Below are 16,784 nucleotides of genomic sequence, written 5' to 3'. Positions count from 1 at the left end.
TTTGGAGAAAGATTTATGATGTATCTTGGATAAACACTATAAATCAAGCAACAAACATTTATTAAGCACCTACTATGTGTCAGGCAAGGAAAGACATAAAGACTAAATAAATAAATAAACAAAAAAATTGCCCCTCTCAAGGAGCTTACAGTTTTTGTGGGGAGATGATCAGTACATTAAAAAGCATATAGAATAAATATATACACATACATATAGAATTAATACAAAATGAATATATATGAAAGTTAAATACAAGATAGGGTAGGCACCAGCAGGTAGGGGGAAAATGAAAGTAGAAACAGATTTAGAGATGAGGAAAATTGGGTGAATTTTCTTTTGAAAATTGCAAATCTTTAATGATTAGAAACTTATTCCTGAAACATCCCATCTTGGAATTAAGAATACTTAAATTCAAAATCCTACCTCAAACATTTACTGAGTGACTTTGAGCAAATCACAACCTCTTTCAGCCTTAATTTCTTCACATGCAAAATTGGGAAAAATAATAGCACCTACCTCATAGTTTCGCTGTCAGGATCAAATGAAATAATAAATGTCAAATATTCTGCAATCCTAAAACTGCTAAGCTATTATTATTACTTGATGTTAACAAACACTTTAAAATTCTTTATTATGAAAACAAATTTTATGACATTGTATATTGTTACCTTTGATGAACAATTCATTTTTCCAAGTCTAACATTGTTTAGAGTCCAAAGGTTTTCAATAAATCAAGTATCTTTCCACTGAAGTCTCCATCTCCATCTCTTGAATGAATTTTTTAAGCTTTTAGGACCTGTGACACAGTAGAAGATGGTATGGCGATATTTCATACCTATTTAGAAATTTCTATAATTCCAAATCAATTTTGCTTCTCAATATATCAGTGAATTTATTTATTAGAATTCTTCATCATGTTAATGGGGATGAGACTTTCAAGTTGGTAGATGATTTACTTTCTGATAAAGATGTACAGATATTACAGGCAGGATCTCCTGAATTTCTTTTTACAACAGTATTGGTACAGCTATGAATGAAAAAGCAATTTTCATAATTAAAAATTACCTTTTTTCCAGTCTTTAGTACTTCTGTCTTTATATTCTCTTGACCATGACAAGTGTTTTCTTCATTGAGTAGTTAAAACTTATTTCCCTCTTTTTACAACTTCAATCATGATTATTACTGCCACAAAATGCAATCTATAAAAATATTGCAATAAGTATATCCACATATACATGTACATGTGTTGGTGTATATACACATATGTATATACAATTTTGCATATGTATTTGTGTACACAAAAACGCATACACCTTTCAGTCAATCAGTAAGTCAATAAACATTTATTTAAGTGCCTACTATGTGCCAGACACTATGCTAAGTGCTGAAGATACAAAAAGAGAAAAATACAGTTCCTGCCCTCAAGGAGCTCACATTCTAATGAGGGAGACAAAAAGCAAGCAAATATGTATAAACAAGCTATAAACAGGGAAAATGAGAAATAATTGAAAGAAGGAAGGCACTAGAATTAAGAAAAGTTGGAAAATGCTTCCTAATAGGATTTTAGTTGAGACTTGAAGGAATCCAGGAAAGCCAGATAGGAGGAGATAGGAGGATGAAAAGCATTCCAGGTATGGAAGATAGCCCATGAAAATATCTAGAGCCAAGAGGTGCAGTGTCTTGTTTCAGGGACAGCAAGGAGGCAAGTGTCACTGGAAAAAAGAGTACATAGCAGAAAGTAAGATTTAGGAACACTGGAAAGGCAAGGGAAGGTGCTAGGTTATGAAGGGTTTGAGCACCAGCAGATTTTGTATTGATACTGGAGGTCATAGTGAGCCAATAGATTTATTTTGAGCAGGGGGCTGACAGAGTAAGATTTTGGAAAATCATTTTGACTGCTTAATGAAGGATAGATAGGAGTGGGGAGAAACTTGAGGAAGGTATAACTACAAGCAAGCTATTGCAATAGTCTACGCATGAATTGATGAGGGCCAGCACCAAGGTAGTGTCAGTATCAGAGGACAGAATGAGTCATATTAGAGAGATATTACAAAGTTGCAATGGATAGACTTTGATCACAGCTTGTTGGGGGTAGGCAGTGGCAAGAGATAGTGAGAGGTTGGAAATGATGCCTAGGTTGTGAACTTGAAGACCTGGGGAAATGGTGTTGCCCTTGACCTTAATCACCTTAATAGGGAAGGTAGTAAGTAGGAAGGATTTAGAAAGAATGAAAATTAGTTCAGTTATGGAGATGTTGAGTTTAAGATCTCTACAAGACATCTGGTTGGAGATATCTGAAAGGCAGTTGGAGATTGCAAGATTAGAATTCAGCAGAGAAGTTAAGGTAGGATAGGTAAATTTGAGAATCATCATCATAGAGATGGGACTTTAATCCATGAGAGTCAATGGGATCACCAAGTGAGGTGGAGTGAAAGAAGAGAAAGGGGCCCAAGACTGAACCCTCAGGATAGTGGCTAAAGGGTATGATCAAGGTGAAGATTCAGGAAGGAAGATTGAGAAGGAGCAATTACATAGGTAGGAAGAGAACCAGGAAAAAATGACATCCCAAAAATTTACAAAGAAGAGAGTATCAAGGAGAAGAGGGTGTTCAAAAATGTCACAGACTGCTAAGAGGTAAGGAAGGAAGAGGATTGGGGGGAAAGGCCATTAGATTTGGCAATAAGAGATCACTGGTAACTTTGGAAAGAGTAATTTCAGTAGAATGATGAGGTGGAAAGTTATATTATAAGGGGGTCAGAAGTGAGTGAAAGGAAAGTAGAGGCACCTATTATAGACAGCTTTTTCAAGGAATTTGGCCACAAAAGTCAGAAAATATGTAGGATGTTAATTACCCAGGAATGGAGGATCAAGTAAGGGGAATTTCTTTTTTTTTTTCTTTGCGAGGATTAGAAGAGGTATGAGAATGTTTATAGGCCATAGAGAAGGAGCCAGTAGATAGAAATTGAAGTAAATGATAGAATGGGTATGATAGAAGGGGCATTCTATTGGATGAACAGGATATAATGGGATTGTGTGTGCAAGGGAATAACTGATAAATAGGCCACCACTGAAAGGGTAGGCCTTGGTAAGAAGTAAGGCCACCTCTGAATGTGAGGCAGATGTGAAGGAGAAAATAGTGGCATATAAGGAAGGGGATGGAGGGGAAGCTCATGGAGAATGGCCTTAATTGATTTTCTGAAAAATATGAGGCAAAGTTCTCAGCTGAGAGGGTCGAGGAGGGGAAACCATGTGAGATTTGAGAAAGGATGAAAAGTTTTGGAAGAGCTGCTGTAGAGAGTAGGATAGCAAGTTGATAAGGGAGGTGTAGAAGAATTGCTTAGCAGCAATGAGGGCCCAGTTAAGATTGTGTAACAGCAATTTGTAGTGGCCCCAGTCAAAATGATTACATGATTTTCTCCACCTATCTTTAGCAGCATGTGTGTAGGAAAGAAGGCAATGGATGGTAGGGGTGATCCAAATCTGGGACTTACCGAAAATTGTTGACTTGGGTCAACAAGAAACTCAAGAGAAGTGGATGGTGTAGAGTTCAAATGGTTCACCAACTGGTCAAGATGGGGAAAAGATGGGGCAGCTAGGTGGCACAGTGGATAGAGCAACAGCCCTGGAGTCAGGAGGACCTAAGTTCAATTCTGGCCTCAGACACTTAACACTTACTAGTTGTGTGACCCTAGGCAAGTCACTTAACCCCAATTGCCTCACAAAAAAAAAGATGGGGAAAAGATGAGAGAGTGGCTAGTGCAGTAGAGAAATTTTTCTCCCCTGAGAGAAGTGAAGGGTCAAGAGATTATAGGTAATGGTATTATGAAGAGTAGTGTTTGTTAAGGAAGACAGAGGGAGAGATGAAAAGCTAATTCATTTATGGGTGATCAAGGGTATAACCATCTTTATGTGTAACTGAGGTGGGGTGTAGATGTAGCTCATGAGTAAGTTCAGTAGGTGAGTAGGTTGAGGGAGTGGTTATATTGTATGGAGCGCCAACATGTGTGTTGAAGTCCCTAGTATGAGGGCAGGACTTGAGGAAGTTGCATATCATGAGCCAGGTATTGAATTCAGTGAGAAAGGAAGAGGACTGACACAGATGGAGGTCTCTAGAGAATAGCTGCAATATAGATGTGACTAGAATGGACCTCAAAGGAGACTGGGTAAAAGAGGTTGAGGGAGAATGTGGAAGTAGCAATGGGGAGCAAAGAATATTCTTTACTCCTAAATAAATGCAAATTTATGCATATGCCTATTATTATGTGAATATTTATATGTATAGTGTTCATATATGTGTATATGTGTATATATATACATACATACACAGGCACACACACACATATATATATGTAAACATAAGAGGCAGCATGGCATTATGAATGTACATCTGTATGAATATACACCCAGGAAGACTAGGGTATGAGTTGCAAAGAAGGTGATGTACTCCATTGAAGGAACAAATTTTATCAATTAAATTCTCTATTCTGGTGAAATTATATGCTCAGTCCCTTTGTCTAGCCCCTATATATCTAGTACCTATATAAAATTTGATTTATAGTTTCATTGCTATGGATATTTTCTCCAATGAGCCTGTGATATTGGTTATAACCCATTTATTCTTGCCCATCCTGCACTAATTTTGACCACATCCTCCCAAAATTTTACTTTAGGGTATCCAAACATGACCCTCTTGGTCTCTCTTGTTTTCTCTTAATATTGTTCAGTACTAGTAGAGCATATGAGCAACCTTCATTTATCCTTTGCTCTCTCTACATGACTAACTCATGTTTCTTTATTTATATCTATATACACGCACTAAATGTGGATCATTATATTACTAGGAAACTTTTATAAATACTGAATCAATACACTATCATGTTATCTGGCATTTCAACTGGCTTTATACAAGGAGATTAAAAAGGGGAAGATTATTAGTTGTTATGAACCTGATTGCTCAAGTTCACAACAAACAAAAATTGAGTTTCTTAATAAGCCAAGTAGAAATTGTGTTGCTTTTAATGCCTTATCCAACCCTGTCTGAACTAACCAAGAAAACATATTCAGTTGCTACAACTTCTCAGTTCCTAAAGCTAAATTTAATTTAATTTATATTTATTACTACTAACGGATATCCTAAATCTCTCTTTCATCCTCTCACATTCTCCCCTCTCCCTCCATATGCATATATAAATACATATACACACATATATATTTACAAATATACACACATATACATATATACACACATATATGCATGTGTACATATACATATGTTTATTGTTACATCACATTTCTCTACTATTCATAGTTCTATTTGATGAATTACATATTTCTGAAGCAATATTTTGAAATCATTAAAGTCTTCTTTATCTTGGTCCTCTTGAATATAAATTTTAATGCTATACCAATATATAATAATCTTAACATGCCTACCTTGATCATTCCTGAAGTTTCAACTTGTGAAGAGATTTCCTCTCAGTTTCTTTCCTGCATGGGGTTCCTGTGAGGCTGCTTTAATAGTAGCAGTGTTTCCTCACAGAATAGGCTTTATTTTCATCATAGATGAAGTAGTTGTATTTTCTATGTAGTAATTTACACTTCAAGTTGTGTCACTACAGTATATAAATGCAAAATAGCATTTTTGTCCTCATCAGTAATTTTCAAAAATTATATTTATTGTAAAAGCTTTTTGATAAATCAATCAACATGTAAGTTCTGTTAGGGTAAAACATTTATTTGTTAAAGTGATATAAGTTGTTATTCAGGTTCTACAATCTGTTCATTCATGATTGGAAAAGTATAACATTAATTGGTACAGAAATTGTTGCTAATGCAGACGTCTTGTATTTCTTTATTATTAAAAAAAACTAGAACAGAAAAGACATTTGAGTTTAAACAGGGATGAATATAGTCTGATGGAGCCCATGTCTGTTGATGTTGGATTTCTTTCTTTTGGTTCAAGTGGAAAGTTTCTTCAAGGACATCAGTTGAATGATTGCTCATCTTTGTGACTTGAAATCATTTTCTATTTTATCCAGTAAAAATATCAATGACTTTTTTCAGGAGACAGAGGCGAGATGGTATTCTTCATATTAGGTCCAGCCTCTAGAGAGAGAGAGAGAGAGAGAGAGAGAGAGAGAGAGAGAGAGAGAGAGAGAGAGAGAGAGAGAGAGAGAGAGAGAGAGAGTGGGGGAGGGGAAAGAAAATGAAGAGTGAAGGAGAAAGACTCTTACACACACATTCACATACATATATACAGAGAGGAGAGGGGAGAAGGAGGAAGAGAGAGGAACAAAGACATTCACAGGCACACAAACACACACAGAGAGAGAGAGAGAGAGAGAGAGAGAGAGAGAGAGAGAGAGAGAAGGGTGGGTAGACAGATAGCTCATAAGATGGCTATGCTGCTGTTTTATGAATCTCCAAGTCCCCAAATTGCAAGAATTTAAGCTTGTGTGTTTTATAATTCTACCACCACATACTACAAATATCACAGCTCTTGTACACTTTACAAGTCAATGTCATTCATGATAAGTTATGGGTTAAATTATAAACATATTTGAAAATATTTAAAAGAATCTGTTTGATGTTAAATCTATTCTCAATATGCTAGTCTCCAAATCATTCTTAATAATTCCAACACAAGTAAGGGAATAACATTTCTTCTAACATTATTTTTAATGTTTTTTTTTTAATAAAAGGGTTCATCTACTATTTTTTTTCAAGGCAATGAGGGTTAAATGACTTGTGCAGGGTCACACAGCTAATGTCAAGTGTCTGAGGCTGGATTTGAACTCAGGTCCTCCTGAATCCAAGGCCAGTGCTTTATCCACTGAGCCACCTAGCTGCCCCTATGGTTTATCTGTTATTCATTATAGTCTAGTCATTTAGAGTAATATTTCTAACTTTAAGAAAATATATACCATTACAGTATTCAAAAACATTGAACTATGTTGGTACTTTAATGTGAAATGATTGGGCTAAAATTCTTTCAATTGGTTACCTTGAATGGAACCAACTTTTCAAATTCATCAGTATTCACCAATATTGTACTTCTCAACTGTTTATGATATGTAGAGATATCTACTCAAGGTAAATATAATGGGTAATTTTTCCCCTGAACTCTTGATGACATTTTTTGGAAATCCAGTTAAAAAACTGAAGTTTTTCCTACCTTCATCCCTTACTCCAAAAGACTAAAATCATTTGAAATATTGAATAATCTTTACTTATTATAGCTAGAAACATCTCACAGAGGTTCAAGAGTAGTTTGACACAGATAGGGAAAATGTTGTACCAAATAAAAGTTAAGAACTCTCCAATAACTTGAATTCTAAGAATTAACTGAAATCATTCTTGGCCCACAAGATACTGTTTTTTATGATTTATTATTTGTGAGGTGTCTAAAGAATAGTAATGGATTAATTTAGTTCTTATATTTAAAAAAAGAAAAATATTTCAGACAGTATTATTGTACTCATTATTATTATGATTCAAAATTACTAAGAAAAATATTTTACAAAATCAGTTACAATATAATCAAGCTGCACTGCAACATCATTTAAGGTCCATGGCACATATTATACTTAAAATTGTATATAACAAAGTATTTTTAATGTTATATTTTAATGTTATATTTCTCAGTTGAAATCCCCCTTTGAAGGGATGTACTTTGGAATATTTTTTGTTAACAGCACACATTCCAAGTTCACAAATTTGCTTTCCTCTTATATAGTCTATATTCCCTTATACATATCATCTGCATTCCAGATAAAATGCAATTCTTATATATACCCAAATATGCCAAATGCTTGCCCATCTATGTACTTTTGTTCATCCCATCTAGTGCCTATATTTAGACTACTAGGCCCATTTCTGCCTATGAAATTTTTATACATCCTTTGATGCTCAATTGAAATCCTGCTTCCCATATGAAATATTCCTGATCCCAAATGGAGTTTCCTACTAAGAACATTCAAGGAGTTTTCTATTATAAATTGATCATATTCTAATTTGTATTATGAGTGTACATCTTATCTATCCTACAAGACTGTAAGTGTATCTCCCTCAGTTCAATGCCTTGCATACACTAAGGTTGTAATAAACATTTAGTAGATAAAGCATTGCAGCAATGCTCCAATGTACGCAAAAGAAAAAATGGAGTGGATAACACAACTCCTTTCATTCTATGAAAAATAAATCTTACAATTCTTTTTCAGTAACAAGTTAGGGGAGCAGCTAGGTGGCGCAGTGGATAAAGCACCAACCCTGGATTCAGGAGTACCTGAGTTCAAATCCAGCCTCAGACACTTGACACTTACTAGCTGTGTGACTCTGAGCAAGTCACTTAACCCCCATTGCCCCGCCCCCCCCTCCAAAAATTAGTAGGGCTGATGAAGCTACAAGTGATTTTAGCTGTCATATCTTATATTCAATTCTACATACTATACCAAATGGCAAAGCAAATGTTAGCTTTTAGAATCATTTAAAGAATTTTCCTATGTAATGTAATATTTCTTAGTGACAAATGATACTCATTATAATAGCAAAAATAAAATTAGACTAGAATTCAAGGAAATAAATGATCAGAATACAAATTTAGTATTACCGTCATGAAATTTTAAAAATGAAATTTTAAAATCTAAGGATACAAATTAAAAGTAAATTAAGATGTAATATGTCATTGAAATGACAATATGACAAGTGTCATAATATATAGTATACTGTAGCCAATATCCTGGCAGGTAGGGTGACATATGGATAGAAAGTTGGCATAAGAGGCAGGAAAACCTGAGTTTAAGTCCTGCCTCTGCTATAACTATAAGACCATGTACAAATTCCTTATCTTATCAGTTGAAACTGGAAGCTAAGACAAAAAGTTGTAGAATATCAGCACTGGGAGGGATTTTCCACAATGGAAGTTTCTACACTGATTAAATCACAGGTTCAGAATATCAACCCTTCCCTATGCTCCAAAATAAATTTTCTTAAAGTGATATAAGTTGTCATTCAGACTCTAAAATGTGTTAAGTCATGGTTGGTAATGTATAACTTGGTTCATAATGTAGTACTGAAATTGCTGCCCATGTATTGCTTTGTGGGTGAGATAACCTTTCTTCAAAAGACAAATCCTTTCTCCTATAGTTCAGACATTAGAAAAAAGCAATTTCCTTTACTTGGTACATTTCTCTGGAATTTGTGCTTCATTTCTTCCCTTTGAGGGAAGCCTTTGTTCCTCTGGCAAGTGGCTGTGCCCCTTCTAGGTATGCTCCTTTCCTACAATTTATGCTAGTGATATGTAAAATATAATAACACCTGCTAATATTGTTTGTGTGTTATGTGGATAATAGAAATAAAGAATCATAAAGTCTGTAATAATTTGTGGAGGACATTACTGGATGGCTAGAATGGAGGACTAGATACTTCAAGGTAATATTCCTGGGACATTTAGAAATCATCAGACCCACTTGGAACCCCATATCCTTATCTAAAACACATCCTACCAAAGACATGAAGTAATTAAGTTCAAAAGAAACAAAAATGAAAAGAAATAGGAAATAAGATATTTTCAAAAAGACTAAGATAATTAAAATTCTTAACTTTATGCAGAATATGGAGAAGAGATAGCCTACATTTACAATCAAACAAATAAATATGAAAGGAATATTATCTAAAACATAACAAATTTTTAAAAGGGATAATTTCCTAATTGTAAATATGTTATTGAAAAAGGCCTTGGAAACTTTCTCTCATGATTTTTTAAAGCAAGACAAACTCATCAATGCAGGACTGTTTGGAAATGATTCTATGAAAAGCAAAATTACAGAGAAAATTACTTCCTCAGGTCACATTCATACTTAATCGATTATCTTTGTGGTTCACTACAAACTATATTTAAGTGGGTATTTGATGAGATTTTATGTTTCCTATTATAGAGCATTTTAGACTACAATTTACTGTTAGCTACAGTGTGGCATCACTAACATGTTGGATTTTCCTACATGTAACACAGTCTGGGGCTATGGATAGAGAAATTTAGGAGAGTTAGTCGCACCCCATTCTTTCTTCTCTATTCTCCCTCACCCCTCTACCTCCCACTTTGATCCATGACTTTTCAGCTTAGTAAAAGGTTAAATAGAAGGAAAAAAAACAAGGTAGAGAAATGATAGAGAGATAATATCGTTACTAGGAATGAAGGTTCCGTTTAAAATTTTTTCTCTTTACTTTTATTCTCCTGCTTACCACCTTAGGTTGGCTTAGAGAATGGTCATAGACAACACCACCATATTTGGAAGTTTCCAGGAAAAGCCTGTTGCTCAGCTGTTCTCTGATCTAGTACCTTCATTAACAAATTATTCCAAACTTCATGGATCCTTATTTCTATTATGCACATAACACAAATATTAGCAGGTATTCATTGTATTTTATATAGTACTAGTATAAACTGTAGAGAGAGAATGGATGAAAATTGAAGGGAAGAGGAATAGAGTGTGACCTGCTGAGGCACCGTCAGCTGCCAAAGACAGACAGATTTTCCTTATTTAACTCCTTCCTCTCACAGGTAGGAAGTGAAGCACAAATTTCAGAAAAATATGAAAAATAAGGAAACTGTTTTCTTCTCATCTCTGAGCCATAGGAGAAGGAATCTGGTTTTGGGGCGAGAAGGGTCATCTCACCCATCCTTGTCTACTAGCACTTACTGGTCACAGAAATTTTTGCCCCACCTGAACTTTATGCTTAACCAGAGTTTGGCTGGTGCTGCTGTAGTTTCAATCCTGCCCTTCTTTCATGTCTTTCTGCCCAAATCCTCTGAACCATTCCTGAAAGCTTCATATAATTGTTAACCTCAGTGGCCAACTGAATTTTCAGAAAGCATGTGAATGTCTATTGACCCTTCAGGGCAGTCCCTGAAGCAGATCCATATTCTGATATATTGACTTAATTTTAAAATTCTAGCAAGAAAATTGTCATTGAGGCTTTTTTGTTTGTTTGTTTGCTTGAGTACTTAGAGTTTTTGTAATTAAATTTAAAAATAATTAACTATTGGCTTAATGTTTGAAATATAGCTGAGCTATTTAAAATGTAGGTTTACTTTAATTTTTTTTTTTGGTGTGGAGCAATGAGAGTTAAGTGACTTGCCCAGGGTCACCCAGCTAGTAAAGTGTCAAGTTTCTGAGGCAAGATTTGAACTCAGATCCTCCTGAATCCTGAGCTGGTGCTTTATCCACTACAACACCTAGCTGCCCCCTTTAATATTTATTTTTAAATCATAATTCATTTCAATTCTATATTTTCCCACAGTTAGTCAGTTTCAGACTGTTGGCATTTGATAATTATCCTTGTTCAGCATTATTAATTTGTTTTTTACTTTTAATAGATCCAGTGAGCTCTCAAAATGAAGAAACATCTATACCCTTATCCTTGTCCTGAGATATGAGAGGGTTAATCTATAAAGTTTTCATATACATAGTAATTTTATAATAGGATAAAAGACTTTGAAACATAGTGGAAGATTAAGGTAAAATATTTAATAGTCTTATTAGGTTAGTAATGATCAATTAGGTAATAGTTATCTAGAAAGCCAATGTTCCCAATTATTAGATAATAGATTTTAAGCTAGGAAGTACATTAGATGTAATGTAGTATACTTCGTTCACCCTTTTTAAAAAAACAAATCATGAAATTGATGTTAAGAAAGTGGTTTGTCCAAAATCACAATCCAGAAATTATTAATAGGTCTCTGATCTAAATTGAGTGCCATTATTTTTCTTTACTATATTGCTTTCTCAATGATTATTCTAGTAGATCAGTGATTAAGAGAAGCAGGAGAGCTATAATCCAGCATTGATATGACAAATACAGAGGAGAGTTTAGATGAAAGAATAGCATGTAGTATGTAGGTGTGATATAGAAAAAAAAAGTAGTCCTAGCACCTCATAGTAAATATTATATAAAGGATGCCTCTACACTTGAACCCAGTTGTATATATCTTCTAATATTTTGATGTATTCTTTCTAGTTCCCAGCAAAAAAGACAAAAAGGTAGCCTGCATCATGGAGCTCAGATGAAATAAGAACAAAGCCTGAGCCAAGCCACTTTTGAGTTGGCAGTTCTACACTACTCAAAGGAATCTCTACAATAATATACCCAAGTAGTGAGCAGCTTCTCTGCTTGAAGACTTCTAGTGAGGAGAAATCCACCACCTCCTGAGGCAGAGCCCGTTCTAGTTCTAGATAGTTCTAATTATTAGGAAGTTTCTTCTAATATCTGTGTGGCTAGGTGGTAGAGCCAACAGAGCACTGGCCCTGGAGGCAGAAGGACCTGAGTTCAAATTTGGCCTCAGACACTAACCCTGAGCATGACACTTAACCCTGTCTACCTCAATTTCCTCATCTGTAAAATGAGCTGGAAGAAGAAATGGCAAACCAAATAACATGGACTTAATGACCTTAGCCATTCTAGTTGCTTTCCTTTGGATTTTATCTGGATTATCAGTGTTGGTTTATTTTTTTCTTAAACTGGGGCTCCAAAATTGACTATAATAATCTGGATGTGATCTGACCAGTATGGAGGAATTATCACTTCAAAACTCCTGGAAGCTATGACTATTAACGGAGACCAAATTCATATTAGCTTTTTGGTTTGCCAAATGACAATATTGGCTCATATTTACCTCCTATTGAAGCTCTTATTATATTTACCCCAATGCTTTTAGTTCATTAAGAACTTTCTAGATCCTGATTTTGAACTTTCCATTCCATCTTTGTGTCTTCTTCAGATTTAATTTAATTTAATTTCAAACTTAATAATCACCATATCTTCTATATCTTTATCCAAGTTACTGATAAAAATGTTAGCCAGGAGAAATCCAAGCACCATATAGTGGGGCACTCCACTGGACACCTCCAAACTCTTTGCCTATGTCCATTCTGCCAACATGTATTATGAGCTAATACATATATCTCCAAATTTCAAAAAGAATATTTTGAGAAACTTTATCAAAAGTTTGATAAGATCTAGGTAATGTACATCTGTAGAATTCTCATGATCTAACAGTTTTTTAACTCTGTCAAAGGTTAAGCTATATTAACTCTATCAAGTTTAGTGCAGCATGGGATATTCTTGATTAAAATATGCTGCAGTTTTGTAATCATTACTTCATTTTCTAGATATTCACAAGTTATTTCATTAAAATTACCTCCTAGAATATCACCAGTTACCTAAATCATGTTCACTGTCTTAATTTGTAGACCCTTTTCTATATTCTTTTTTGAAACTTGAAATACATTTTTCTGTTTTGCTGTGATGTTTCCTATTTTCAACAATATTCCAAATATCATTGACAGTGACTCAGCAATCACATATCCCATTTCTTTCAGCACCCAAGGACATAGTTTATCTAGGTCTTAAGAGGGTAACCAGATACTCTCTTATTTATTTTGATTGAATGAACCCAAATAAGATTTCATATTTACCCCATGTTGAAATGTTTTTATTAGATTTACCCCAATGCTTCAGTCCATTAAGAACTTTTTAGACCCTAATTGTTAGCTTTTCATTCCAGCTTTGTGTCATTTGAAAATTTAATTATGTCATTTATATCTTTATTGAAGTCACTGATAAACATGTTTATTGGTAGTTTGTTTAGCCATTTTTGTTCTGTTAAATTTAGTGAAAAGGTGGAAAAAGGACAGTGGGGAAAACCAAAACAAATATTGAACTGATATCAATTCTCTGTTGTCAGTTATTATCATGTTATCTGTCACAAACAACAATCCTATCCCTAGATTCATTGATCCTCCTCAAAAAACTTTCAAAAGCTCAAATCACTTTTACCCCAACTTATTATGAGCTTGAGCACTCCTTATAGCTAGTTTTGCAAAACCATGAATGCATACTTAATTTCATATTTTCATATGTCTCCACTTTAATCTTTTGTATATATCTTTTAAACAGTAAAAATTCTTTATTCTATCAACCCCAGGATCGAATTCTGAGGAAAAAAACTATCAGCTCTTCAGAGACTGTTTCCTCTTTGGAATATATATATATACATATATATGTGTGTATATATGTACATATATGTTTATGTGTGTATGTATACACATGCATTCATGTGTATATATAGACATATACATATAGACATATATACACAGAGAGAGAGAGCATTTTTTGCCTTGAGTGACCAGTAGTGATAATAACAAAACCTGTGTCTCCAAGATCTTAACTTTTTGCAAAAGATTTTGTAATACTTGTAAATACTTTCTTGGCAGTATCATTTATGACTCACAACAAATGGGTGATAGTGTTACAAAATATAAAGGTTCTTTTATGCCTTATGTACATGCTCTAGGAAGGCAACAACCTTTTCTATTTTTTTTTTATATCCCCCAGAAAAGAGTCAATAACCACCACTAATCTCCACTTCTTCTTTGAAGCTTTTCTTATCATCAGATAGCTTCTGTGGCTTGACTGAGTCACTCATTGCAATAGAAATATCTATGTGGTTTGTTTGTCTTTTCCTCAGAGCACCCAACTCCCTTCCCTTTAGGGAAGAGCCTAATTTTTCCCCTTAAAGTTCCAAGTGTACCAAGTGTTCAAATGTTCCAAGTGCCTTTTTTTTCTTTCCTCCCTTCTCTGCATAGCATTCTTCCATTCAACCTTCAAACAAAAGTTGTTTCCTGACACTTCATATTTTTCTGCCATTAAAGCAGTTATTGCTGTTGTTTTGTGAACATTTGATTGTCCCTAATAACTTAGATTGGAGTGGTCTTCTTTGAGTATCTTTTTCTTTTCTCCTAGAAAAAAAAAATTATCTTAAACTTGCCAGACATCTGGCTGATGCAAAATACAGCCAAGAAACACAATGTGAATCACTGGAAAATTTGTCCAGCTTTTCAGAATAAACGAGTTATTATAATTGTAGTGTTTGCATTAAATACTTCTTTAAAACTTTGTAACCTATTTTTACCTTTTGGAACTGACCAACATATTGACTTTCCTTTACTTAATGTTGATATCTCCAAAGCAGAAACAAGACATTTTCCTTTCTTTTTTTTCTTTATTGTTGCAGCCTCTTAGATGTTCTACAATCTTCCTCCACCTTCAGCTAATATAGTCTAACAATTTGTTTTATCCATCAGTTTGTTCTACTTACCTTTTTTTTTACTTACCTTGACTGGCCAACTATCTTCTCCTTTTCTTTAAATACTTCTTGATTCCTTCTTTGCACTTACTCCCTCCCCCTTTTTTAAAAAAAATCTCCTTTATTCTCCCTTTGTCCTGCTCTTATTCAAATTTCTCTCACAAAAATTGCATGTAAAACCTGGATTTGGAAACTGTTGTCCTTCAAATATACATCAATTTCTCCCAAATGTCTGTGGTCTAAATTCCTTCCTTATTCAGAAGTCCAAAACCCTCTAAGTCACCAAAATAATTCACTTTTTATTAAAGTTGAGTACTTTTTATTTATGATTTCTTTCTCAAAAATATGTTACCATGGAAGCCAGAAATGAGTTCTAACCTCTAAGAAACAAAAAAGAATATAAGACAAAGCCTTCAAAATATCAGGATAGGCAAGGTTTAAAAGCCATGAAGGTAAAGTAACTAGACTTTACACTCCACTTTTAACTTTTGAGTTTTCATAAAGTGTAGGTCTAATGGGAAAGGAAGAGTATGGATCTAGGTGGGGTAAAAGTAGTATTCACCAGAAAGTCAGGGCATTGAATATTTAGAAACCTCAAGTTCATTTTCTTTCTGAGGGCACTATGAATCTGTAATATTTGGGGACTCTGTGCAAAGTAGGATTCGTTGGAGATGGAAAAGAATCCTATAATTGTTAATAAGCTATAGTAGGTCTTTTATGTGTTTTCTAGAATTTTTCCTTATATATGCTTTTGCATTTTCTATGGGGTGGTATAAAGGCTGTCTTGTACTCAGTACATGCATTTACTCTCAGTATGTGTATGGAAATCCAGTGCATACTTTACTATGAAGAAAAAAAAACCTATCATTTTGGGGAGGCAGTCCCCAATATTAGACCTGTTATATGTAAACACAAAGCTTGTTGGGCTGGACTATGTGTTACATTTAACATGTGTGTTGTATGGTATATGGTGTATGTACCTTACATTATACCCACTTTCATACTGAAAGACTACTGAAACTAAGAAGTTCAAAAGGACTCTTCAAGAAGATTGGTAAAATAAAGTCAATTTTTTCTAACATTTATAAGAAATTAGGATCTGCTTCAACAAAATCATTTAACGGAATTATATAGAGTTTTATTGGATTTAATAATGTGCCAGGGCTGTAACTGGGATCAAATCAGATTTAGTGATTCAAATCTGATAAAGAATGTATAATGTAATTTGGCTAATGTATGAATTGCTTATTTTCATTTAAATATTTTTTCAAGCTTTGTTCCTATCTAATTCCACCTAAATCTTTGAAAGTTTCCAATATAAAAGAAAATTTCCTAAACATTTATTAAATACAAGAGTAATAGATATGTAAGAATTCATTATATTATTACTACTTTGTATAAAAGAAAGTTAAATAAGAGGGAGCCTTATTCACTATAAATCTCTAATGTTAAAAAATACTTATCATACCTAAGTACTACTATGGTTTCATTGGTAGTGTTTCAAAGCTACAAATGTAGATCACCATTTTTTCAATGTTGGGATGGGTGATCTTCATGAGTTATCACCAAAAAAAATGGGGGGAGGAGGGGGAAGAAGGGGAAAGTGGAGAGGAGAAGAAGAGGAGAAGAAGGAGAAGTA

At 34.2% G+C, this 16,784-nt stretch overlaps 1 protein-coding gene across 6 annotated transcripts in view; it reads right to left on the bottom strand.

The window, feature by feature from the left end:
- Positions 1-16,784, bottom strand: part of LRFN5 (leucine rich repeat and fibronectin type III domain containing 5) — a 292,130-nt gene that overhangs the window by 45,439 nt on the left and 229,907 nt on the right. For 3 of the 6 annotated variants that reach the window (XR_006354908.1, XM_043986361.1, XM_043986365.1), the window contains one exon: positions 5,714-6,105. The exons of 2 other annotated variants lie outside the window; for them this stretch is intronic. Coding sequence is in view for 2 of the 4 variants with exons in the window: in XM_043986361.1 (XP_043842296.1) it covers positions 6,088-6,105 (18 nt within the window). In the remaining 2 variants the exon portion in view is untranslated. Of the gene's footprint in view, positions 1-5,713; positions 6,106-14,180; positions 14,799-16,784 lie in introns of those variants that run through there. One more of the 6 variants, XM_043986360.1, reaches the window with a different exon arrangement.

The sequence above is a fragment of the Dromiciops gliroides genome, chromosome 2 (assembly GCF_019393635.1).
Source record: "Dromiciops gliroides isolate mDroGli1 chromosome 2, mDroGli1.pri, whole genome shotgun sequence".
Lineage (NCBI taxonomy): Eukaryota > Metazoa > Chordata > Mammalia > Microbiotheria > Microbiotheriidae > Dromiciops > Dromiciops gliroides.
The sequence above is the reverse complement of the archived record's forward strand: the minus strand, read 5'-3'. Positions and strand labels throughout refer to the sequence as shown.